Source organism: Salvia splendens, chromosome 8, assembly GCF_004379255.2.
Source record: "Salvia splendens isolate huo1 chromosome 8, SspV2, whole genome shotgun sequence".
In the NCBI taxonomy this organism is placed as follows: Eukaryota; Viridiplantae; Streptophyta; class Magnoliopsida; order Lamiales; family Lamiaceae; genus Salvia; species Salvia splendens.
In genome coordinates, this window is record NC_056039.1 from 10451355 (window position 1) to 10478177 (window position 26823).

The 26823-nt window shown below is 40.2% G+C and overlaps 3 protein-coding genes across 5 annotated transcripts; 2 read left to right on the forward strand and 1 right to left on the reverse strand.

Annotated features, from left to right (window-relative positions):
• The first annotated feature begins 4370 nt into the window (after positions 1-4370).
• On the forward strand, positions 4371-8466 carry LOC121743316 (trehalose-phosphate phosphatase A-like). 3 transcript variants are annotated; one of them, XM_042136583.1, is made up of 13 exons: positions 4371-4525; positions 4660-4721; positions 5891-6257; positions 6360-6500; positions 6581-6652; positions 6759-6881; positions 6965-7021; positions 7117-7218; positions 7318-7395; positions 7488-7557; positions 7638-7708; positions 7792-7884; positions 7976-8466. In XM_042136583.1, the coding sequence occupies exons 3-13, from the start codon at positions 6021-6023 to the stop codon at positions 8027-8029; spliced, it is 1098 nt and encodes a 365-aa protein (XP_041992517.1). In that variant the 5' UTR covers positions 4371-4525; positions 4660-4721; positions 5891-6020; the 3' UTR covers positions 8030-8466. The 3 variants fall into 3 exon arrangements, with proteins under 3 accessions (XP_041992517.1, XP_041992520.1, XP_041992518.1); XM_042136586.1 differs by having other exon boundaries at positions 5894-6257; XM_042136584.1 differs by having other exon boundaries at positions 4381-4550.
• A 2330-nt stretch (positions 8467-10796) lies between these two features.
• On the forward strand, positions 10797-15590 carry LOC121745631 (beta-fructofuranosidase, soluble isoenzyme I-like). The gene is made up of 7 exons (XM_042139613.1): positions 10797-11287; positions 11641-11649; positions 13190-14049; positions 14143-14310; positions 14388-14626; positions 14890-14977; positions 15141-15590. Exons 1-7 carry the CDS (start codon positions 10933-10935, stop codon positions 15339-15341), a joined length of 1920 nt encoding a protein of 639 aa, XP_041995547.1. The 5' UTR covers positions 10797-10932; the 3' UTR covers positions 15342-15590.
• A 5036-nt stretch (positions 15591-20626) lies between these two features.
• Positions 20627-22960, reverse strand: LOC121743169 (probable pectinesterase/pectinesterase inhibitor 17). Its single transcript, XM_042136395.1, has 2 exons — positions 21935-22960; positions 20627-21494 (listed from the first exon to the last, which is right to left on the reverse strand). The coding sequence occupies exons 1-2, from the start codon at positions 22845-22847 to the stop codon at positions 20803-20805; spliced, it is 1605 nt and encodes a 534-aa protein (XP_041992329.1). The 5' UTR covers positions 22848-22960; the 3' UTR covers positions 20627-20802.
• Positions 22961-26823: the final 3863 nt, after the last annotated feature.

Consider the following 26823-nt stretch of genomic DNA (forward strand, 5'->3'; position numbering starts at 1 on the left):
ATTTGTATGAATATTCACATGCGATCTGCTTTTTCATTTAATATATTCACTTCACTTCTAATATTCAATTGTTTTTCTTGAATTTAATTTGTTCAATATTAGATACTCCTATTTGAAGATGATTAACTAATATATTTAATTCAATAAAAAAATTTATAATTAACTTTTAGAAAGTTAAATGGGAGTTGGACATATTTTAATTTAAACGCAAGACACACAAAAAATGCAGTGAGCTAGTACTTAGGCCATCCGCAATGGGCGGACGATGGCACGCCCGATGGCGCGCATCGTCCGCGCCATCGATCGTCCGCGCCCATTGCGGATACGGACGATAGGTCGCGGACGATCGTCGCGGCCGATACTAAGGGCGCGGAGGATGGCGCGCCCGATGCCTATCGTCCGCGCCATCGTCCTCCCCATTGTGGCGTACACGGACGATGGCCGCGGACGATAGGCATCGTCCGCGCCATCGTCCTCCCCATTGTGGCGTACACGGACGATAGGTCGCGGACGATGGCACGCGGTTTGGTTTTCTATTTAAAGAGCGTTTGTCATTCATTTGTGCATACCTCTACATATTCTCTCTCACAAATCCAACCAATATGAATCCCGGCGACGACACCAATAGTTCTAGTTCCTCTGATGAGTCCAGTAATAGCATAGATATAGCATTAAATGCAGTCGTTGAAACGGCGATGACGCATTGCTATGCGTTGATGCAGCGCCAGGCGGCAGCGGCAGCGGCCTCTGAGCAAGTCCATAGACCTATTCGACATAGGTCGTATATCCGACGCGACCACGCGGAAGCTCACACACGTCTGGTTGAAGACTACTTTGCCGATCAACCGCGATGGGGCCCGGCTGTTTTTCGGCGCCGATTTAGAATGTCGCGGTACCTGTTTCTCAGCATTGTTCGGACATTGTCTTCACGTGATGAATTCTTCACGTTTCGGGAGGACGGCATCGGCAAACCCGGCCTTACACCATTGCAAAAGTGCACGGTTGCACTCCGTCAGTTGGCCTATGGCACCACGGCGGACCTTTTCGACGAGTACCTCCACTGCGGGGATTCTACAGGCCGCGATTGTCTGAAGCGCTTTTGCCGGGGGATAGTAGAGGCTTATGGCGACACATATTTGCGCAAGCCGACTGCCACTGATTGCCAGGGTCTGATGCAGATGCACGAGACGGCGCACGGGTTTCCTGGGATGCTCGGGAGCATCGACTGTATGCACTGGCAGTGGAAGAATTGTCCGACGGCGTGGAGAGGCCAGTTCACAAGTGGATACAAGGGCAGCCACCCGACGATGGTCCTCGAAGCCGTCGCTGACCATCGGCTATGGATCTGGCATGCTTACTTCGGCGTAGCCGGGTCGAACAACGACATTAACGTCCTCAACTCGTCCACCCTCTTCACCGATCAATGTAATGGCAACGGCCCGGCCATCGAGTTCACTGCCAACAGACGCCAATACCATATGGGGTACTACTTGGCCGATGGCATCTATCCACGGTGGCCTGTTTTTGTGAAGACGGTTAGCTGCCCAATTGGTGAGAAGAGGGTTTTATTTGCGCAAAAGCAGGAGTCGGCGAGGAAGGATGTCGAGCGGACATTCGGCGTGCTCCAATCACGGTGGGCAATTGTGAAAGGGCCGGCTCGTTTCTGGTTCAAGGATGTCATCGCCGATGTCATATATGCGTGCATAATCATGCACAACATGATAGTCGAGAATGAAGGCGGAAGCATCACCGATTGGAATGAAGATGATCGTGCATCTAGTTTGGCCGGCGCGTCGACCGAGCCACCCGATAGAGGGTTACCGTTAGGCTTCAACGAGGTTCTATCTAGACAGGCCTCAATGCGCAACCAACAGGATCATGCGCAGCTCATAAACGACATGATCGAAGAAGTGTGGGCTCGCAACCGCCGTTGTTGAGTTCGCGTTTTTTTAATTCGCATTGTAATGTATTAATTTTTATTCAATGAAATGAAGTTTTTGAAATTCGTATTTTAATGTATTAATTTTGTTAAATTCGTATGAGTTTTGTAATAAATATTAAAAAAATGATGATGTGGCGCGCCATAGGGCGCGCCTTAGGGCGCGTCTTAGGGCGCCCCACTGCAGGTGAGGAGGTAGGAGGATAAAACTGCTGACGTGGCGCGCCATAGGGCGCGCCTTAGGGCGCGCCTTAGGGCGCCCCATTGCTAATGCCCTTAGGCCATCCACAATAGGAATAGCCCAGCAATAGCCCAGCCATAGTCCAGCCACTGCCACATCATCAGCACTAAAAATTCTCCTGCCACATCATAAATAGCCCAGCTATAGCCTAGCCACATCATAAATAGCCCAGCCACATCAATAGCCACATCACTAATAACAATTATATAAACTGACATAATTAACAATCACACAATATACAGAATTTAATTTACGAGACATATACGGGAAAAGTTTAATAATACTATTAAAATTTAAAAAAGTACAATAATTTAAAAAAAGTACATTAATTTTAAAAAAAATACATTAATAAAAAAGAGTGACAATTCACTCCTCGTCTCCGTCGTCGTCGCCTCCGTCGCCACCATCGCCGCCGCCACCATCGCCGTCGCCTCCGCCGCCTACGCCGCTGCCGCCGCCGCCACCGGTCTCCCTCCGTATAGCCTCCAACTCGTCCTGCAGGCTCATGAGCAAGGTTTGAAGCGCGCTCTTCTCCACGGGATCCGTCGCCACCCGCCATTCGGCCATCGTCTTGATCAACTGAGCGCGAGCGAAGAATTTGAGCTCCTGGGTGGATTGGCCAAGGGGGGATGCCGACTGGACCTCCTGGGAAGCCCCGGCGTTCCCTCTCGCCGCCTGCTGAGCGCGCTTGCGCCCAATCGGGCGAGGTCGGCCACCGACCGAACGCGGCGTGGGGAACTCCTGCGTCGTCTCGGGGAGGTCGTGGGAACCTTCGCTGCTGCCGCTGTAATCGCCGGTGTAGTTCAGTCGTTGCTTCTTCGGCCAGCCAGAGTCGACACCTACTCGGAACTTCTCGGACTCGCTCAGTACAAGATAGCAGTTCCAGTAGGTGAAGTCCTTGTATAAACCCTTCAGTGGGAAGGCTTTCTCCGCTATTCTCCTGCAGTCATCCTCCGTTTGGCCACTGCTCATCATGCGGAGTGCGTTGGTGTACAAACCCGAAAATCGGGAGACCGCCGCCCTGATTCGGTTCCAGCCCTTCCGACAATCCTCCCCGTTGTGGGGCCTCCCCTCCGGGCAAAATCTCTGGTAGGCTGCTGCTATCTTGCCCCACATGTTGACGATCCTTTGCTCGTTCGAAACGAGAGGATCGTCGCAAACACTCACCCACGCCTTGCTGAGCGCGACGTTCTCGTCGTCCGTCCACCTCCTCCGTACCTCCTCCTCACCCGGCTGCGACGACTCGCCGACCTTCTTCTTGCCCTTCTCCTTTGGGGCGCCACGCCCCGGCACTGCCCCCCCTTGAACTAGAGTCTCCGGAGCTCCGAGAGTATCAAACCCCAACTCATCTAAGGAGAAACTATCAAACCCCAAGGGTGTTTGGGTCGATGTGTGCGAAGACCCAGTCGAAAAATCAAAACTGGGGCGATAGACATCCCCTGCCGTCGCCGGGGACCCCCCAGGAGTCCCCTGTGTAGCCGGTACGACCCCCGGAGTCCACTGTGTCGCCGGTACGACCCCCGGAGTCCACTGTGTCGCCGGTGCTCCCCCGGGCATCATCTGCATCCCGGGTACCCACCCCGGTATCGGCGGAAACCCCCCCGGCGGACTCCCCCCCATTGGGGCCCCGGGCATCATCTGCTGCCACGGGTACATGTTGTAGTACCCGGGCACCTGACCCCATCCACTTCCCACAGGGATCGTCGGAGTTTGTGACCCGCTACTCCCGGAACTAGGCTCGTTGTTGAGATCCATTTCCCGTTGTTGATCTTGAACAGAAATTAAGATAGAGAGAGTACTCGTTAAAACAAGTGGTGCGAATGAAAATGACGAGCAAAACGCGTATATATAGTGTTTCGGAAAAAAAAAAAAAATTTCGCGCTAGGCCGTGCGCTGGGCGATCCAGGCGCTGCAATAGCACCGAACGGACCGCCCAGCCGACCGCCCAGCGCCACGCGACCGCCCAGCGCTGCGCGGTTTCTCTCTCCAATCGCCCGCTGGGCGGCTGCAATAGATCGCCCAGCGAACCGCCCAGCGCCGGCGCTCGGCTGGGCGGTCGCTGGGCGCCTATTGTGGATGTCATTACTAATTGTCAAATCACGTGTGGGGTCAAAATTTTCTACCAGAAAAATAAATTAAATAAGTAAGTATTTCGCTTTCAACTTTCTTTCCATAAAACGCCTCTTCTTTTCCCACCTCTGACATCTCCATTTCTGCCATATAATACATACTTACATATATACATACATTTCCTCTCAATTTAGTTCATCGTTCGCTGCGAAAAATCTTCCTCCGCGATTTCTTTTGTTTCTTTTCACGACGATCGTCGCTCTCTTCTTGGAAAGGTGACGTCATCTCTCTCTCTTTTTGGTACAATCTTCGTTCTTTGCGCCTTGACTCTCTCCACAATGATTTTGTCTCATTCCTCCTGTTCGCTCACGAAACTAATAAATAAATCATTTTCTTCTTTCTCTCTCAGGATTGATTTCGTCTCTTCATTTCTTGACACGTTTTCTCCAGTTAGGCTGAAGAAAAGCTCAGGTATTGAGCTACATTTTCATGCCCTGCCTAAAACCTATTTTTTCTTCGTTTTATGTGTTTTTGAACTGTGAAATCCAATTCTTAATGCTTCATTTCTATGCTACTCTGTTTTTTTTAACTCTATGTGTAGAAGATTGTTGCAGTCTTCACTTTAGGCGAAATTCACAATACATTTTCCTCTTGTTTGACCTAAAATGTCATTTTTAATGATTTTTGTTGCCGAAATTAGCTACGATTTCTTTTGTTATAATTGGTTGATTTTTAGAGTAGATCACAACTATGGATATCTCTATTTGGAAAAATATCAAAAAATAAAAATAAAAAATTGTGGCCTTTGTTCATAGATGTTCAGTTTCGGTTATTTCTGTTTTCCTCCAAGCTGGAAATAGAGACGGATTCTTGAATTCTAATTTGTCGCCTATAATTAAATGTGATATTTGCTTTCACCTCCGTATTTTGTATGCAAACAGTCCTTTTCATGCTTTCGGCGGCTGATTCATTGTATAATGAAATGAATCCAACTTGCTCTTAAAATTATATTTCCTTTTTAAAAAAAAATCTTTGATCTCAATTAATAACTCAATGTGCAGATCTGTAACTATGTTGTTTATTTTAAGTTTTGCAAAAAATAATTCTTTTGAGCTCAAAGTAGTAGGGTGGGAGAAGCTCAAATCATGTATATCTTCATCTATAAAATAATGTTTTGGTGGTCACTAGCATTTATGTGATGATAATAACAACGGCGTTTAGGAGGCCCTTGAATTTCTGTTGCTTTTATGTATGTATTGGCCACTGTTGCATTTCTATAATGTAATGAGTGGTGTTGATTTTGATTTGATTAATGCTACCCGTATTTTCGTAGGGCCATAGTTTGTGGTAGCATTTGTTTTTCCCTTTGTTTCTACTCATGCATTAACAACGATTCTATAGTTAAGTTCTACGTGCAGATTGTTTTAGTTATCACTATTTCATCTCTTGATATGTGCTAGTGGCGAAACATCGTTGTTTATCTATTTATGCTGATAAGATATAAGATATCTTGGTGACTTGACTTAAGCTAGGAAGGTAGAAAGAAAGATCCATGACCAAGACTTTTATCTTCTGATTTTTAGTTCCCTTCCAACTATTTGCATTTGAATTTAAATGTTTTCTGATTTCTTTTTATGCAGCAGTGACATCTGTAATCTGAACTGGTCTTATTTGATAACAAAGGGTTGGTTAATTGAGTGAAAGATTTTAAGACTTCACTTGCTCGGGCAATATTTCGTGGTGTATATTTGTGCTTGAATATTGGATAGAATGGACCTCAATTCTGGCAGTACGTCCCCGGTTCTCACTGACAACACAAGGTTAGGCATTCACTCCGGTCTGCTGCCATACTCGCACAGTGGCTCTGCTTTCTCCCCTCTCTTCCTTACCATACCGAGGAAGAGGCCTGGACTACTTGATGATGTGAAGTCCAGTCTGCTTGATACTATGATATCTTCATCCCCGACTCATAATAAATTATTGAAAGAGTCCAACAACGACTGGATGGTATAACTATTTATGTTTCTGTTGATCTTAGTCCAAGCTTAATCTTTAGAGAAGATCATTGATGTGGTTTTCTCGTTATGTAATTTTTATGTTGTGCTGCAGTGCAAGTACCCGTCAGCGCTTGCATCTTTTGAGCAAATTGCTAAAAGTGCAAATGGAAAGAGAATAGCATTGTTCTTGGATTATGATGGAACGTTATCTCCAATAGTCGACAATCCTGATTGTGCCTTCATGTCGAACGCTGTGAGAATCTATTTATGTAACCATTATCTCTATATAATCGTTCCTTGAGTTGTTACTAAACTAGCACAGCTTCTTTCCAGATGCGTGTTGCTGTCAGAAATGTGGCCAAGTATTTTCCAACTGCTATAATTAGTGGCAGAAGCCGCGACAAGGTGCTTTGATGTCTTCCTGTTAAATGTTAATAATGCAGTATCAGCTATTTCAGTAAAATGGTATCTGACCTCTTTATTTCATTTTTTGTTGCACTGTTTTGTTCAGGTATTTGAATTTGTAGGTCTAACCGAACTTTATTATGCTGGAAGTCATGGTATGGACATCATGGGCCCAGTCAGTCCTTCCCACGGTGACAGCACTAACTGTATCAAATCCGTAGACAAGAATGTATAAGTCTTCTCATCTTTATGTCATAACTCGTTTTAAATCTGTAATGGATCTAACATTTATGATGTCACTTGTGGTAATAGGGCAAGGAAGTTAGCTTGTTTCAGCCTGCTAGTAAATTCTTACCCCTGATTGATGAGGTATATTCTGCTTAAACTATTTAGTGATATGCGTCCTTTCATGCAATATTGGTTATTCATCGAAATGAAGTGTTTTCATGCTATGCTAAACCCAGGTGCACAAATCTCTATTGGAGATTACCAAAGATATAGTTGGTGCAAAAGTTGAGAACAACAAGTTCTGCGTTTCTGTACACTACCGTAATGTTGATCAGAAGGTAACGTGGTATCTTTGTCTTGGTTGTGCTATTAAGTGCTCTTACCTTGTGTTTCTTAACTAATGCCTTTTACGTTTGGGTTGGCTTGAACATCTACAGAGTTGGAGCATAGTTGGTGATGCTGTCGAGGAGCTTCTGAAAGGGTATCCTCGTTTGCGGTTGACACATGGTCGAATGGTATTTCTCGCAAGCTTGACTTTATATTCCTGCTCACATATCTCTTTTTCTAACTTAATGTGTTTTTACTGTATTATATTGGTATGATATAGGTCTTAGAAGTTCGACCAGTCCTTGACTGGCACAAGGGTAAAGCTGTTGAATTCCTGCTAAAATCACTTGGTGAGTGGAAAATAGAAACCAGCTGTGAAAATGAAGTCTTCTTTTATCAACAATTTAATTTACTGTAAATCATATTGTAGGTCTGACGAACTGTGATGACGTTCTCCCCATATATATTGGAGATGATCGCACAGATGAAGATGCATTTAAGGTAACCTTGAACTTATCAAAGCTTAACATTCATTATAGTGATAAAATTGTGTGAAATCTTAACTAGACGGAAAATTTCCACAGGTTTTAAGAGTGGGTAATCGAGGTTATGGGATCCTAGTGTCGCCCATGCCCAAGGAAAGCAATGCATTTTACTCTCTAAGGGATCCTTCTGAGGTATTAGTGGTTTCCTAATTATTTTGTGTTGTAGAAGATAGTATTATAAGCTTGTGAATTAGGAGTATAATTTAATAATGTGTCGAATTAGGTGATGGAGTTCCTAAATGCGTTGGTGATGTGGAAGAAGAAAAGTGTGGTATAATTATATTGGACGTGGTAGTAAAACGGATGGATAAATTGGGAAGATATTCTTTGTTTCTTTTTTTCATCGGAGATTTAAACGGGTTGAGGAGCGGAGATGCTTGAAGCTATCGGGGTTTCTTTATCCTTGAGTATTCGATTTTCCAGCACCAAGGATGTCCTCACACCCAACTTATGTTGTAAGCCTCCCAAAGGGTTGCCTCTACCTATGTAAGGAGTTTATTGATACATTTGTTCGTTTATCCGTTTTTATTCGTTTCAGTTTCACTCCCTTCCTATCTATTGGTTGTGGTGTAGTAGGAAAGACATTTTTAAGCAAAATGCATATGATCCTTGTCAATGTTACCAGTTTGGTTTCTTTAATTTGTAGAAGAGGTTAAGATATGATTATGTTTCCAAGCTATACTCTGTTTGAATGTGATGTGGATTTGCACATAATGATAAGTTGGTTGCAATTTGCATGTTTACATTTACATAGTGGTCGATTTTGACTTTTCAGCATCGTTTACCCAGACCCCAACCTTAATAACCTGGTAATTTGGTCGAGAATGATCAAATGACACTTTTTTAATGTGCACTTCCAACTCAAAATTAACAAGAATCAGTTTCAATTATACCAGAACGAAGTCATATAGTCAATTTCCACCCATCTTTTTGTTATACATTAGTGTCTAACTCATATTTTCTATTGCCCCTAAATTTTGGAAAGCCTCACTGCAAAAGTTATCAAGATTTGATATATTTGCAAGACTTTAAAAGTGAGGCAGTGAGGTCAAGATTGCAAAGTAAGTATAAGTTTGCGAATTCATTAGATATACCGAATATATTTTTATGTACTATATATTAAACGTACTATATTTATATAACGGTATTGCGTATAACATACCGAAAAGGAGAACATACTTCCCATTTTGGGATTTTTTTATTAGAAATGAGTCACTCACCCCTTAAAAGGGCTTATAAGGGGAAGGGTTATCCACATCACCAAGTCGATGTGGGATAGAATTTAGAGAATTTAACACGCCCTCTCACGTGTGGGCCGGAAAGGACATCGGTCTTCCATCACGTGGGTAGGCAATGCATGAGATAAGAGAACCATCATCGATGTGGGCCGGAAAGGACATCAGTCTTCCACTCGTGAGGTAGATAAGAGATAAAGAGAAAACCATCATCGACTTGGACCTGCTCTGATACCATATTAGAAATGAGTCACTCACCCCTTAAAAGGCCTTATAAGGGGGGGGGGTTATCCACACTTATATAGAGGAGCTAGGTTCATCACCAAGTTGATGGGGAACAAGAATTAAGAGTTTCAATTTAAGGGGTGAGTGGCCCATTTCTAATATGGTATCAGAGCGGGCCCAAGTTGATGATGTATTTTATCTCTTTATATCTTCTCTTGCCTACCCACGTGATGTAAGTCCGATGTGTCATTCCGACCCACACGTGAGGGGGCGTGTTAAAACTCTTAATTCTTGTCCCACATCGACTTAGTGATGATTCTTGCTCCTCTATATAAGTGTGGATAACCCCCATTATAAGGCATTTTAAGGGGCGAGTGACCCATTTATAATAATATATAATCGTACGAAATCGAATTTCAAAATAACTACATGTATCCAACCAAATTGATCCATTTAATCCAATTATCCAGCTTCACTATGGTTTTGATTTTTGAACAATCCAATGTGGGGCATCTGATTTTTTTTTATATATTTGGAAATACGATAATAATGGTGTTTGATCCCTAAGACCAATTTCAATCATACATCAAAACTCATTTTTGATGTAAAAATTATCTCCAATCATATACCAAAGTCAATCTCATTTTTGGTGTTTTATACGGATTTATACCAAATATAGTGTTACTGCAAAAATTTATGAGATATTGCAAATCGATCCATTATTATTTAATTGTGTGAATTAAAACATGAAAAAAAATATAGATGCTTCATTTAAAAAGTATTTGACTTGATATGCCGTAAAAAGAAATAAAATGCTCCTCCGGACTTGCACTAGTTGATCAGTTGTGGGAACAAATACAAATTTCGAGTCTTGAATATTTTCAATTTTATATCCATATTGTGGTATATTTTTCGTAATTGTGATATTTTTAAATATGTTTTGATTTATGTTTTAATTTTATCACAACATGCGAAGTGTATTATTAATTTTTAAGTTAGTGTATTTTTTTAATATAAAGTATATTTAATATATAATAAGAAAGTTTATTTTATTATTTAATTTAATTTAAATTTTTGATAGTATAATGTTGTGGGATTTATGTGTAATTCAAATAAGTATGCATGTGTAATTGAAAAGGTATAAAAAATAGGTAGACATGGAATATTCGTTTGGATTTGAGTTTAGTGTAAATGAATGAAGTAAAATTACTTTTGGTGTTAACATATACTCAAAAATAAGTTTGAGTTTGAGTTTGGTGTAAATAGTTGAAGATGACCTAAACTTTCCTATTATTGACCCGAAATTACATCCTACATATGAAACCACTAATTAGCATACTTATAAATTGTTTTGACTGCTATCCAAATCATGAGTATTAATACAATTATTTAGCCAGCATTAGTTATTAGACAATTCAGTTCCGAATAATTGAATTCCCACCTCAGTTTATTTTATACGTGGCCTCTCTGCTCATCCTATTACTCATTTCTGAATGAAATGAACCAAATGATTCGACAAGATTTAATCGGTCGCTTGGACATTATAAATTCCAATCCCCCCACCCCCCCTACTATAGAAAGATCAGCTCATTTTACACTAGTCAATAATTAATTAGGAAATTGAACGCACATATCTTATCCAATCACGTGCCTTTCGCTACTCTATACATAAATAAATACTCACCAACATCCCGCCCCCATTCAACCACCGTGCCGCCAAATGGCCACCACCTCTTTCCGTTATGATGTGGAAGGCGCGGCGGCCGCGTACGCCCCGATTCCAGCTGGCCCCGAAGCGGAGCGCCCCAAAACCAAGAAACTCTTCTTCCTCAGCATTTTATTTACATCAATTTTTTTAATTCTTTTGATCATCAACCAAAAGCCGACTCCTCAAGCTGAAAAGCTCGATGTCTCTATTGCCAAAATCCCGCCGTCAAGAGGGGTGGCGCAAGGGGTGTCGGAGAAGGTTTTCCGGGGTGTGAGCGGCGGAAACCTGAGCTTCGCGTGGAGTAATGCTATGCTGTCGTGGCAGAGGACGGCCTACCATTTTCAGCCTCAGAAGAATTGGATAAACGGTAATTAATATAAACATAACTAATTTCAACCATTCACGCTCTTATGCTATACCATGATTCATTTTATTATTAGCAGAGTATTTGAATCAAATAAATATTTAGTATTTTGTTTTAGTAAAATATGCGAATTAGAACTTTAATGAATTCACGGACATGACTTTGAGCTCCATGTGAGTTATAGTTATACTTTAAATAAATGCACCTACTTTATATAGTAACTGAAATGTTTTAAGATTAAATTGTGTTTATTATCATGTAATTTTGAATCTGATTGAAGTTTCATTCCCCTTCTTCTGATATTTGATGCGACGCTTGTGGATTGGATTTGGTGACGCTGGTGGCTTCTTCAAAAGATCCTAATGGTACGTAATTTTCTTAATCATGATTATACTCATTATTATCATTAAGTTTTATCGATCATATACTGCATTTAGGGCGAGGAGAATATAATAATAATAATAATGTTTATTATTAAAAATTGAATAATAATAATAATAATAATAATAATTATTGTTATATTATTTCTGGTTTCCTGAACCTTTAATCATTGTCGAGACAAGTAGAAGTTTCAAGGAGAAATATTTTGTGGTGGGAATTAAAAAATAGGAGTATGAGAAATAATGAGAAATAAATGCTTGTGTCTATAATTGTTGTCGAGGGGCCAAAATAATTGGAAGCTAGGGTCCATCTATTACAGCGTAGATGGTGTTTTTGTGAACGGATATGATCTCCATGTCTCCATAGCCTTGTCTTAAGCTTCTAGGAGTATTTCATAGAAAAATATTACAAAATAATAAATAAATTATATATCAGAATTAGTGATTAATCTATTATCTAATGAACGATTATTAATAAAATAATGGAAAATAGTAGTACTTGGAATTAATCATGAACATGAAATGAGATGCCAAAAATTGGATAGAATCATTGACGAAGAACCTATTTTCCGAATTAGCCACTCCCAATACCATCTCAAGTTCCATCATCACTTTTTATCTAATAAATCATCAATGAATAAGCTTTTTAATTTGTTTATAAGATATACCATTTACATGCAATACAGAGAAAGCTTGGCTAAATTTTTAAAAAATAGTTATTATAGTATATATGACTGTTAAATTATGTACTACCATTCCATTTTATAACGTGCCTAAATTTGTTAGATAGTTTAGAGAAATTATCTACTCTATAAGGAGCTTCTTCTGGATGAACCTTGCTACCATTCAAACTTGACATAAATGACTTGATAGAAAACTTGTATTTTTAAAATGGCCTATGTTGGGAAGAAGGTTCATCTAATTACTAGGAGTATTAGACACTCACATATATAAGTCAAAATAACCGCTCAACCTTAATTAATTAGTATAAATCATGAATTCAAACTTAATTAATACTCCTCTTTGCCTTAAATATTTACAACTTGTTCACGTAATTAACGTGATGAGAAAATTTAGGTCTAATTATGCACGCGCTTAATTTTCAATTCTTTGGACTTAGCAGATGTTAATATCTGATTGGGCGGAAGCTACCTGCCACGAAAAATATGAGATATGAATTCCTTAGGTACATCAATAAATCATTTCCGTGTAAAATTAATGTTACTTTTAATAAAATTTAGGTCCATCTAAGTTTCATTTACGTCTTTGACTCGCTGATGCAGTTATTTTTTTCCCATCCGTTTTATCACATCACATTCAAAGAAATTGGCTCGTGTCACATTTAGACGTATTAAATTTTCGATTTTAAAAAACAATGAAATCAAAATAAGACCTAAGTGAAATAAATAATTTTGTAATTATTTACTTGTTGATCTATTTTCACTTTAATACAACTATAATATGCAGCCCCAATATCGACAACATATATAACAACACGTTTTCCTATTGATTATTGATTAAACAGGTCCATTATTCTACAATGGATGGTACCACTTATTTTATCAATACAATCCGGATTCAGCTGTATGGGGCAATATCACTTGGGCCCATGCTGTCTCAAGGGACCTTATCCATTGGTTCCACCTCCCATTTGCAATGGTACCCGACCAATGGTACGATATCAACGGTGTCTGGACCGGGTCGGCTACCATCCTACCTGACGGTCGGATCATCATGTTGTACACTGGCGACACACGTGACGAGGTCCAAGTCCAATGTTTAGCCTACCCAGCCAATCTATTGGACCCCCTCCTCATAGATTGGGTCAAAGACTCTAGTAATCCGGTATTGTTTCCCCCACCAGGCATAGGTAGCAAGGACTTTAGGGATCCGACAACGGCATGGCTTAGCCCGGGTGGCGACAAGTGGCGTATCACGATTGGTTCTAAGGTCAACAAGACCGGAATATCACTCATTTATGAGACCAAGGATTTCATAGAGTATGAACTGTCGGAGGAGTATTTGCATCAGGTTCCGGGTACGGGCATGTGGGAGTGTGTTGACTTTTACCCGGTTTCTTTGACCGAGGAAAATGGGCTTGACACGTCGGCTAATGGGCCGGGTATTAAGCATGTGCTGAAAACAAGCTTGGATGATGATAAGAATGACTATTATGCCCTTGGTGTATATGACCCGATAAAGAACAAATGGACACCCGATGACCCGGAAATTGATGTGGGCATTGGACTGAGATATGATTATGGGAAATATTATGCGTCAAAGACGTTTTATGATCAAAATACGAAGAGGCGAATCCTGTGGGGTTGGATTAGAGAAACTGATGCTGAGTCTGTCGATTTGTTGAAAGGATGGTCTGGCGTCCAGGTATTATTATGTCTTGCTACTATTTTTTTCTAGGAAACTGAACACCACCTTAACAAATAAGACGCAAATTTCACTAATTTGAGTTGCCTGCAGTCAATACCGAGAAGCATAGTGATGGACAAAAAAACTGGGAAAAACATACTTCAATGGCCAGTTGAGGAAGTGGATAGCTTAAGATTAAGCAAAGGTAGTGTTGAGATCAATGATGTGAAGCTTGCACCAGGAGCTCTTATACAACTTGCACTTGACTCCCCCTCACAGGTTAATTCATAAAACTCATGTAATAATATTTATAATAGTAGTTATATTGTGTTGATTGGTTAAGCTGATGCATGTAGTTGGATTTGGTGGTGACATTTGACATTGATGAGGCGACAGCCTCGGTCTCGGCTTCAAAAGACAACATGAGTTACGAGTGCTCAACGAGTGGCGGTGCTGCTAATAGGGGAGTTTTAGGGCCATTCGGTGTGATAGTTTTGGCAGATGATATACTATCGGAGTTGACTCCAATTTACTTCTACGCCGTAAAGGGGTCTAATGGCAACACTCAGACTCATTTTTGTGCAGATGAGCTCAGGTTACTTCATTTATTCCAATTTTGCTTCCTCACATTTGTATGCTCATTTTGACTATATAAACAGAGGGGAAAGTAAATGCTACTATGAAATCTCATGTGCATATATATAATGACAATCATAAAAAGTACAGTAAGTGTTAATGAAAAAGTTAAAAAAAATCCATTAAAAACATAGGTGAACAAGTTGGAGGAGCTGAGTATTGAATTGATTGTTACTAAATACTCATTAATTAACAGTACATGTTTAATTGTATTGGATGTAGGTCTTCTAAAGCTAACGATGTTGAGAAGATAGTGTATGGAAGCGAAGTCCCTGTGCTTGATGGTGAAAGGTTATCCCTCCGATCATTGGTATGTCTCAAAGTTGGTGTTTTCCAAAATGCATCCACATTGTTGTCATAACAACTTAGAAATAATCAACACAAAAAAACAATTTGAATCAAAATGTATGAGTTATCTTGCTTCTGTTCATAATATTTTATCATCTATTTGGTTTGTTAATGAAACATTCTAGGTTGATCATTCGATCGTGGAGAGTTTTGCTCAAGGGGGAAGAAGAGTAATTACATCAAGAGTCTATCCTACAAAGGCGATCAATAGCGCCGCACGAGTTTTCTTGTTCAATAATGCTACAGAAGCCACTGTTACTGCATCAATCAAGATATGGAAAATGGATTCAGCGGATATTCATCCATTCCCATTTGATCATATATGAATATATACGCCCAATAGCCTAGAGAGGCTTAACAGAATAATAGTGATATGATGCATCATGCTCACACATACATATGTTACCACATAATTGATTCTGCTGGATTTTGTTATATACTGAAGGTTTGCCAGCAGCTCTTGTTATATTTATCAAGCATCATCTGAATAAACTTATTGAGAACTTTTTTTTTTAATTTCTTGGTGTTTTGGGTCAATTAGTTCTGCAATATTAATGAATTTTTTTGTGATAAAATATTTGTTCACTTACTTGAATAATTACTTTTGTTCACTTACTTGAATAATTACAAAGTAATTGCTTATTTCATGATAAAATATTTGTATTCAATGGGTATTGTTACTATAAGTATACAATGTTATACTCTCTCCGTCCCACAAGAGTATGCACTCTTACAATTGATAAAGTAAGAGAGATATAGAAGGAAAATGTAATTAAAATATAGTTAGTGGAAAATAGATCATACCTCATTAGAGAGAAAAAAATTCTCAAAATTAAAAAGTGTATACTCTTATGGGATGGATGGAGTACTAAACTGTAAGACATAAATAGTGTAGCAAAATGTAAGCACGTGATATTGAATATGAGAACTAATAGTCAATCTCTACGTCCCAGGATAAGTGATACACTTCTATTTTGCACGAGTTTTGATAAATTGATAGTAATAAATAGTTAAAGTGGAGAGAGTATCGTAAGAGAAAAAATAACATAGAGAATAGTTCTCTACGTTATTCTCTTCTAACTATACTCTCTCTCCAAAACACATGCAAAAAAGAAGTGGCTTACTTACTATGGGATGGTGGGACTACTGTTTAATCAAATTGTAATGATAAATTATTTCTATTGGTGAAGTGGAGAAGATAATCGCCTCACTCGGTGTATGCGTATGCGTATGACATCTCGCTTTCAAATGAGGAGACAATGCTAGAAGATAAAGAGGAGGATGGTTCTATTGGTGAAGTGGAGAAGATAATCGCCTCACTCAATGTTGTTCAAGTGTCATCCCAAAATGTTGTTGGAAATTGTTTGGGCAAGAAAGGAGATGGTGCTTACACCGAATTGCCCGTAATTGCTTGTGTCAATGTCGATTTGAATGTCGGTGATGTTCCAAGTATGAATTATCGATCAACATCGCTTGACAAAGATGCAAGATTGATCCCTCCGAGTAATGACATGCCATGCTTGGGCATTCTGGGAGGCGTGGACAAGCTTTTCGATTTGGCAAGGAATTTTTCCGCCAAAGTTGGGTCTCCTTTGTTGATTTTTTATGGAAGTGAAGAAGGGAGACGTTCAACTGTTCGGTGTTTGTTTGATCCAGGAGGAGTTGCCTCACCGAAGCTTCTGCTTTCAACTCTCCTTTTTGCTTCGTGGTTCCCACCTTGAGGACAAGGTGGATTTTAACCGTGGGGGAGTTGATACGAACCTCTATTAGTTTAGATATTATATGGATTTAGCATATCTTTTTCTATATCTTTGTTTTCTTGTTCATTAAGTCAGTAGCATTATAAATAGGATAGACTGTTATCTTTTTTATTCATTCAATCAATTAATGAAATATTTTCTCTCCCAAATATAACGTGTGTTTTCCAATCCTAATTTTGGATTCCCTCTGCCGATCCTAATTGGACGCCAGAGTATTCTATCAATCGCCGAGTTATCTGCCCGACGGGAGCGACTCCCGCGCACAGAAACTCTACAATCGTCCGCCGAGTCTATTGGCCGCCGGAAATTTATCTCCACCGCCGAGCGAAACTCGCCGCCGGTGCTTGTTAAGGGAAACGTCCTTAACATATACTCCCTCCGTCTGCGAATAGGAGTCACGTTTTTTCATGTTAGTCCGTCCGCGATTAGGAGTTCCGGTTTATTTTTTACCATAAATGGTAATAGAGTCCCACCTTCCACTATTTCACTTCACTCACATTTCATTTAAAACTAATATATACAAGTGAGACCCTATTCCACTAACTTTTTTCCACCCACTTTTCTTAACATTTCTGAAAACTCGTGCCGCCAAGAAATGAGACTCTTAATGGCGGTCGGAGAGAGTAAGTTGTAAATAAAATTACGTGTAGGAATAATGTACTCAAATATTTCAAAAATTAGAATAGTTTATAATCATCCAATCTTAACATAATTTCATATATATTTATTCTCATTTTAATAGTATTAATTGCTATAAAATTTGAATACTGATATTTATTAATGAATTTTCTTAAAAATAATTGCAATAAAATAAATTCGAATAATAATACTTACTAGTACTATTTAATAAATATTAACATAATATTTCATGTAATTCTAAAAATATCAAACGAATATATATATACATACTCCCTCCGTCCCATTCAAGATGGTCACCTTTCTATTTTAGTTTGTCTCATTCAAGAGGTTCACTTTCTATAGGTAAATAAATCTCTCTCTCCTCATTAAAATATTCAACTACGTTTTTCTCTCTACTTACTCCACCTAACAAATCCTCCTAAAATCCCATGCCACTTAAAAATGTGGCCATCTTGAGTGGGACGGAGGGAATATGAATTTTGATTAAAATACTTTCTCCGTTCTATTAAAAATGAAACGTTTTCCTTTTTGAATTGTCCCTTTAAATATAAACGTTTCATAAAATGGAAACATCTCTATCTCTACTTTTTCATCTCTTTTAATTTACTCTCTCTTCATTGACTCACAAAACAACACTACATAAAAACCAGTGTAGATTCCTAAATGTTGCATATTTAACGGGACAGAGGGAGCATCAAATTTGTAAATAGTTTAATCATATAAATGAAAATATATTTTGATTTATAATATAGTAGTATATAATTAAAAAAATACTCGCACGAAAAAATAATTTTCACTACAATCCAACCAAACCCGGTCCAAGCCAACCCACTTTCCCGGTTGTCCTAGGCGGGGTCGGGTCCGAATTTATAGAAAGAAGCATGACCCAGTTCACTTCCCCGATGGGCATGTGATGGGTCGGGCCCTAATTGGCCTGGTCCAACAACTCTACTTGGAATCTCTTATAGAGGGCCAAAAGGGATTAAATATCTATTTCATCAACATTCACCGTTCAAATCACTTCATTTAAAGAACTCAACACAAATTAGCATAAGAAATAAAGGACGGAAGACAAAACAACTAGAGAGTGATAAAAGTATCAACTTTGAGATCTTATTCAGTTAAATTTAAGCATGCCATATAATGTTATCATCCAACGTTAGCCTCAGAATCGGCACATATATGGTCTACAAGGTAACATTGCCTATCAAACATACAATGAGCACTTTTACGTGCCCTGAGCGCTCAACCTCTCCCCATATTTCCCGCAAGGGTCAGAAATATCATTTGAAATAAACAAAACATTTGGTGTTATATCTTACATCAATTTATTGAAGTCTCTCGTAGAGAATGGCAATGTTATGAAAGTTCGTACCAGCGATAAAGTCGTAGATACATTGAAGAGTATTGGTACCTACAAATTATCAATGAACGACCTTTTACGTGTGGTCAAGATGAGGATTGATAGGCATTGCCGGAGCTGAGCCGAAACATGGATAGCAGATCTGAAGAATAATCACTTCAAAACTTCATGGACGGTGATTGCCTTCTTTGCCGCAATATTTGTGATCGGCCTCTGCATTGTTCATTCAACGTGTGTGGTCATATAGTCAAAAAATAATCAATATACCACTTTCCCAATATTTTCATTGTATAAATATTGTAGGTCTGACAATATCATTATAAGCTTCAACAAATTAATCAATTTCTATTATTTGTTTAACTTGGATATTTTGAACATGGAAGCTATTGAAACGCATGATGTAAAAGTATTGCACAACAACATTGTTGATTTGATATTATTTTAATTTTGGAATTTGAAACTATTTTTGTTCATGACTTTATTTGATTAAAATTTCTTATGGACTTGCTGGATATCATCAAACTTTTTTATTGATATCGAATGATTCGGTACATATGGTAAAAAACAACAAAGTTTAATAAGTCTACAAAATCGTAAATCAAAGCCATAAACTTTGTTGTCAATTACTAACAAACCTTAGATTTCTATTTTAACCTATCTATAGACAAAATAATTAAAACAATAATTAAATAACAAAACATGAAATACAAATTAGGAAAATTCCGTCAGACGAATTTCGATGTTGTCGATATCCTTGCCTTGATCCCTAGCCTTGGAGATGAAGTGAGATGAAACTATGAACTTTATGAATATAATGATTATGTGTGCTATGATTCCCCTCAATGAAGTATGGGATCTTGGAGACTCATTCTCAAACTTGGTAATAATTTCAGCCGAAAAAGTCAGAAGCCACCTGGCTAACCGTGCGACACAGAATCTCAGTGGACTGCTAAGCCATGGCCTGCTGATTGCTGTCAGGTCATCTCGGCTCGTAGTTGGCAGGTCGCTGATCTATCCTTCGGCGGGCGTTATTCGTGTTTGTCTCTCGGCGCATGCATTTCCAAAGCAGGCCATTACATGTGTCTTAATGGGTGCTTGTTGGTTAAGCTACCGCTGACTTGTGCTCAGCGGACCGTTGGCCATGCCCAGTTGCTCCGTTTCGTGGCATGGGTCATTTCTTCACCTTTTAAAGTTTTTTTGCCAAAATTGTGCATTAAAAACATGCAAATTTAGTGCTTATCAATATTCTACTTATTAAAATATTGAATTTCTCCGGCGTAAAACATACTCCTTCCGTCCCATAAATATGTGCACTGTCCATTTTCGTTCGTCCTATAAAAATATGGGCATTTCCATTTATGTTATCCCAATTTATTACCCTTACACATTAAGTTATTTACAACTTATACCACCATTGAAACACTAATAATAATGAGGGTCTCACTATCCACTAACACTACTTTAACTACCATTTTCCCTCTCTTTTTTACTTTACTAATTATATCTTAATTCTCATATTATATGCCTATATTTTTATGGGATGGATGGAGTATATATATTTATGTAAGTACTAGTATATGCTTACAAGGCTTAGGTAGCAATTTATATTAAGCTCAGGCTAACCTAAAATATTCGATAGTTATGAAGGTATTAAAGTCTGTTTAAGTTTAATACATTTAATTTTGTTAGAAACTTGAAATCAAAATTTAAGTAGCCATGTTGACTTGACTGGATTACGCATTTATTATCTTTCATTGCTATTAGAATAGACGATAGGAAAAAAATGTAAAGTAAATGAAATTAATTTCATGTGGGCTAAAATATGCCCAGGGCGAATTAGGACTTCATATATGAATAACAAATTATCTCATCCATTACCAAATTCATTTAATACAGTTCATCACGCCAAACAAGTTTTACAATTTCAACACATTTAGCAAAGCAAAAAATAAAATGAACACAAAAGAATCAATGAAAGAATAGTGCTGCTTAAGCACAAATGTAAATTATCAATATAAATTCTCATCAAAGCCCGGCGGTGAAGGGCACGCCAGTCGCCGGCAGCCAAGACCGGCCAGCGATGAAATTCGCGACGGTAAACCTCCCTGCCTCGGTGGCGCTGGTGATGACCCGGTATCCTCTCCACCGGACCCTCCGACCCGTGGGGGAACCCGGACCCGAATTCCTATACTCTCCATAGTACAATGTGTTGAGAGCGAAGTTGCCGTCCCATTCGAGCCAGCCTGCGGGGTCCACCAAGGAGCCCAGGTAGGTCTGCATGAAAACCGTCCTCGAGTACTCCTTCCACGGCCGCCCTAGGAACGTCTGGAACGACCCGAGGACGGGTACTAGGTCCGCGGCCGCCATGACCCGGGAGTCGTGGATGGAGATCCCGGTGTTCTGGTTCGGGTCGGTCCGGCCCTGGGCGGTCACGGCGATCTTCTGGCTCGCCATGGGGCGGCGGGCGTAGATCATGCAGTTCTGGAGGACGGCGGCCGCGTTGCCGAAGATGAAGTCGACTGTGCCGTAGATGTAGCACTCCTTGTAGAACTGGCGCTGTGAGTGGACGTACAGGGTGTCTTGGTACCCCTCGAAGCCACACCGGTAGAACACCGAGAGGTCGGCGCTCGACCGCATTGCCACGGCCTGGTGGTTCTGTGGGCCCGCCGTGTTGCGGAAGGTTATGCCGCGGGCGATGAATCCCTCGCCGGTCACCGCTGAGAGATTCAACCATATACTAATTCAGTATTTCATAAATTAATTGTATACCATAAATAATATTACATGCATTGCTAGGCACAAATTAAGAAGAACGTTACTAAATTGCGGTCTTTTCTCCTCATTGCTTCTAGAGATGATTGGAAAAGATCAACATGACTTCTTGTCAAGTATTCGAAAATCATGAATACATTTTCAAACTCATTAATTTGGCAGGCAATTTCAAACTGAAAATGACTTAGTTCCATCTTTGAAAACTGAAGTCTAGCTAACTGTTCCATATTTAAAGTTAATTAAGTATAACCGAACTTTCTTCTAGCGTGTTAGTTGCAACTTAAAATTTTGTACCTTAATATTGTCCTAGCTAGAGCCGTTATCACTTTCAAACTTACACATATATAATTAAACATATAAAAAATGCAATTGTGAAGAAACTTACCGACGGTGGCGGAATTGAAGGTGGTGGAGCCTCCTCCGACGCTTCGGCTGCCGGTGATAATAGTATACCTCATTCCATCGCCGGTCAACATTATATTCTTCAACTTGCTACCAATCTCCAAATTCTCCCTATAAACCCCTCTCCTCACATGGATGACAAACCTCCCGCTCCCGCTCCTCCTGGCCGCCACGTCCAGCGCCGCCTTAATCGTGCGGTGGTCCCCGGACCCGTCCTGCGCCACCACCAGGTTGGGCCTGACGGTAGAAGCCTGCAGCAGCCGCCTCCTGTCCCCGGGCCGGACCCACCCGGGGAAGCCGCCCTTGTAGTAAGCGCCCGTCTCGTGACTGGTCTCATTGCTCTCCCCGAGTGCCAGCGTGTTGCATATGAGCTTCGACACGTTGTTGGACATGAGGGGAAGAACAAAGTCGGTGGCGCCGAGCTCGGTGAAGCCGGTGCGGCACGTCTCGAGGTTGGTGAGGGCGGTGCTGAGCCAGGTCTGGGTGTCGAAGTCGGTGCACTTGGTGGTGGGGTCGACCGTCTTGTTGAGCTGCTCGATGGTCTCTTGGTAGAGTTTCACGCAGTCGGCCCACGCGGCCTTCTCGCGGCTGCTGCGGCACTTGCTGCCGAGGGCCTTGGTGGTGCCCTCGGCCGTGATGGCGCGCTCCAGGGCGAGCTGCACGGCCATTTTGCGGAAGTCGGATTTGTGCTTTGGGAGGAATTGGCCTTTGTTTTCGGACATGAAGTGCTTGCATGGCTCCGGGTAGGGGGTTTGGTCGCACCACCACGTGATGCCGGCGCCGGAAGGGATTTTTACGGTGGAGGGGATTTTTATGGCGGCGGTGGATAGGAAGAAGGAGGAGAGGGAGAGGAATAAAGGGATTAGGAATTTGAGGTCCATTGTTGAGGTATGCATGTCTATGAGTTTGAAGTGATTGTGATATTTGTGGGGGGAAGAAGACTGGTTATATATAGTTGAATTGAAGAATTGTGACAGGTTGTATAGTTTGATTATTATGTAGGAGTAGATGAGAGCGATAAAGTTGACATGAAATATTCAAATCCAATAGACGTGTTGTTGGCCTTGGAATATTGAGGGATGAAACTTATTAGTTCATTTAAATATCTCTGGCTTTAGAGCATCCACAACCGTGCTCTTGCCAGCGGCACGGTTATGGGCCCGGCCCCACTTTTTCTGTCTGTTCTCTGACAAGAGCACAACACCCACAGCTGTGCTCTTCCGCAAGGACGAGCACAATTAATTTAAAATTCAATTAAACAATAACATTTCCATAATAATAAAATTCATTAAAAAAACCTAAATAAAATTACAAATGACAAATAAAATAAAAACGACATAATTAAAAGCCTAAAAATTAAAAATTACATAATTAAAATACTAAAAATTAAAAAAACCACTACTCGTTGCCGAATTTCATCCACATGTGGTTGATTAGGTCTTCTTGTAACTGAATGTGGGTTCGGGTATCGCGCACTGTGTGCCTTGTCTCGATCCTCTGGCCAACCGTCGTATGCTCACCTCGGCGTGGGGAAGACCTCGCTGTTGAGCTTCCGGCATTCGGGCAATTCTTGCACCTCCAATGCATGCAGTCAATGCTGCCAAGCATTCCGGGAAAGCCATGGACTGATTCGTGAAGACGAAGCAACCGTTGGCAATCATCGGTGCTGGGTGCCCAAAGGAATTCATCCCCGAAAGCTGAACGAACGCCCTCGCAAAAATTCTTTAGACAAAGGATTTTCAGTGGACTCACTGATATGCAAATACTCGTCGAAAATGTCGGCTGTTTGCCCAGTAGCGAGTTGTCGGATGGCACACGTACACTTCTGCAACGGCGTGATACTTTGCCGGCCGGCTGCATCTGGACCTGTTTGGAAGAATTCAACATGTGCGGACAATGTGTTGACAATTCGCATGAACAAGCGCTTTGACATGCGAAAACGGCGCCTGAAATAATCTGTCGGAAACCGCGGCTGGTCGGCAAAGTAGTCGGCAACGAGCCTTTCGTGGGCTCCCTCCCGGTCACGATGGATGTAGCGGCGATTTGATCTAGTTCGTTGAGGAGGAGGAGCGGGGGTATTCGCCACGACATATGCTTCGTAAGCGGCACGATGTTGTTCGTAGTATTCTTGTTTTTCGCGATCCGCTTCAGCCATAATATGGGTGAAATCCATTTGAGGTTTGAGTGAGGGATGAATGTGTTGATAGTTTGTATGAGAATTATGAATGAGAGATGAATGCGAGATGATTTGATGTGATAAATGGATGATGAATGTGTGTATTTATAGATGATTTTGGGGAAAAAAATAAAAAAAATAAAAAAATTTAGAAAAACGGGCAAAAAAACGGCCATATTTTTGGGATTTGGAAAATATATTTTTTTTATTTTTTATCATTATTTAAAATTAATTAACGAATTTTTTAAAAAAATTTATTCAAAGGCAACGGCTATGCCGTTGCCCAATCGTGTGCCGCCACGTCGACTGCTCGTTGGCACAGCGCTGCTCGATGCATCGAGCAGCGCCGTGCCAGCGGTGGCAAGCCTCGTCCTCGCTGCTGGCACGGACGGCGGCCTTTTTCCCACAACCGTTGCGGATGCTCTTAGACTTTGGAATTTGGTGTAATTTCATGTTTTAAATTATCTTATTATTTCGTTTTCTTTTTCTTGGCTATGTTTCTTTATCTTTTGTCTACCTAACTCCAGCAATTTTGTTGTGTTAATTAAATGTTTCAGACAACTATAGCTTGATTTATTTTTCATGTTTTTCTAAAAGCATAATTTAAATATCCATTTTCATTCTATGCATTTGACGTAGCTAGATAAAATATATGCTACATAAATACCATTAGATTAAATGCGGAGGAAATGTAAGTGGTGAAGACCTTTGTGCGCAAGCATGTTCAATATTCTAAATTTTTAATTAGTACACGATAATTCTTTCCATTTTGATAAACTTCAATTAACTAAATTTTGTAAATTTTTATAATAAAACTTCACTTGCGGGGGGGCCCCAAACCAATGACCTTCATCACATTTAACGAGTTATAATAAAACTTTAAAATGTAGTTTTTGCAAATAAACATGTCATTATATGATATATCTAACTGAAAGGGGTAGGGTTGAAGAAGTGATAGTCATGAAGATAGTATTAGTGATGCTTAATCATATGGAGTAGTATTATACACCTCATTTCTCTAAATAGTAAACAGTCTCTTAATTAAAGATTAATTAAACATAATTAGAATAATTTCAGATAAAACGGTGTGGAGCATGCAAGCGTCAGCAATGGAAGAAAACTTCTTTTCTAAAATGAACAATTTCTATGTAGCTTCCTCTTCAGAAAATTTCTCATCCACGTGGAGTCAATTCTTTGGAACATCATCGCGCAATCCACTTTTACAAATTATTAGTACAAAATATCTATTGTTATAGATGCTTGATACTCCCTCCGTCCCACAAAGATTGTCTCATTTTGACCGGACACGGATTTTAAGAAAATGTACTGAAAAGTGAGTTGGAAAAGTTAGTGGAACGTGGGTTCTACTTTTATATATTAGTTTTATAATAAAATGTGAGTAGAAATAAGTTAGTGGAATATGGGGTCCACTACCAAAAATGGTAAAAAGTGAAATGAGACAAATTTTGTGGGACAGACGGAAATGGAAAAATGGGACAATCTTTGTGGGACGGAGGGAGTAAGTTGTTTATTTCAATCTCAACTTGAATTTTCAGTTGCCTTAGAGCATCATTAATCCAGCTGGCCGGACCGCAGTTGGGTCCTGGCCAGCGTAACGCAGCGTTGGAGGGGAGCATTTTCCGGCCTGGGCCAGTCCCGAGGACGCAGTCGCGGCCCGGGGCCGCGCCTGAGGTTCGTCCTAGCCGGCGATGGAGCTTCCGGGGCCATGACCCGTTGCGTCCCGGCCCGGCGTTGGAGGGGGTTCGGGCTGGTCCTGGGCCCCAAGTTCTGAATTTTTACACATTTGGAAGAGGAATAAGAGGGAGGGGGAGAGGAAGAAGAGGGAGGAAGAGGGGTGACGGGTTGACCATTTTGATTAGCATATTTTTAAATTTTTTTTGCACTTTTTTTAATATTCTAATTTTTGAATTTTTACAATTGCTCAACGCTTTTAATTTTTAAAAGTAATATAGGCTAGAGTTGTGAATAGTGCAATTTAATAGTTGTGGTCCGGGATGGGGCCTACAGGGTTAGAGCAGGTGTGGTCTGAGACTTAAATTTAAGGGAATGCTGACGTGGAGGGGACTTAAGGCCTGAATTGTGGATGGGGTCAATGATGCTCTCGGAGGAAAAGTTCCATTCATATATCGAATTTGTAAATGAAAATTATAAACCGTGTGCAGAAGAACTTAGTTTACTTATTCTTTCTTTTGTTTCCAAAAAAGTTTCATCTGGGTCTTTTAAGTTTTAACAGTATATTATAAAAAAATTCAGCTTTCACGCGTGGACAATATACTGCAGTGAAATGAATTGAATAAGGGTAAAAAGTATCATCTTAAATTTTTTTTGCAATTCTTTCTATGATATTGCCTCATAGTACTACAATAAATAATGAGCCACTCACCCCTTAAAAGGCCTCATAAGGGGAAGGGTTATCCACACTTAGGATCATCACCAAGTCGATGTGGGACGGAATTTAGAGAATTTAATATTTTTATAGTAAGTATTCCCCTTCTTATGACAATTACAAGTAAGTACAAATTAGTAATTTATAATAATAGAATATAGCATCGATCTTTATTTAGATTTGTCCTATATTTACTATACCAAAGAATATAGAGGAAAATATGAAGTCGCACGTTGGCAATAATTTTGGTTTATTAGTAGTAAATGATATGCGATGAGGAGGCGGCGCC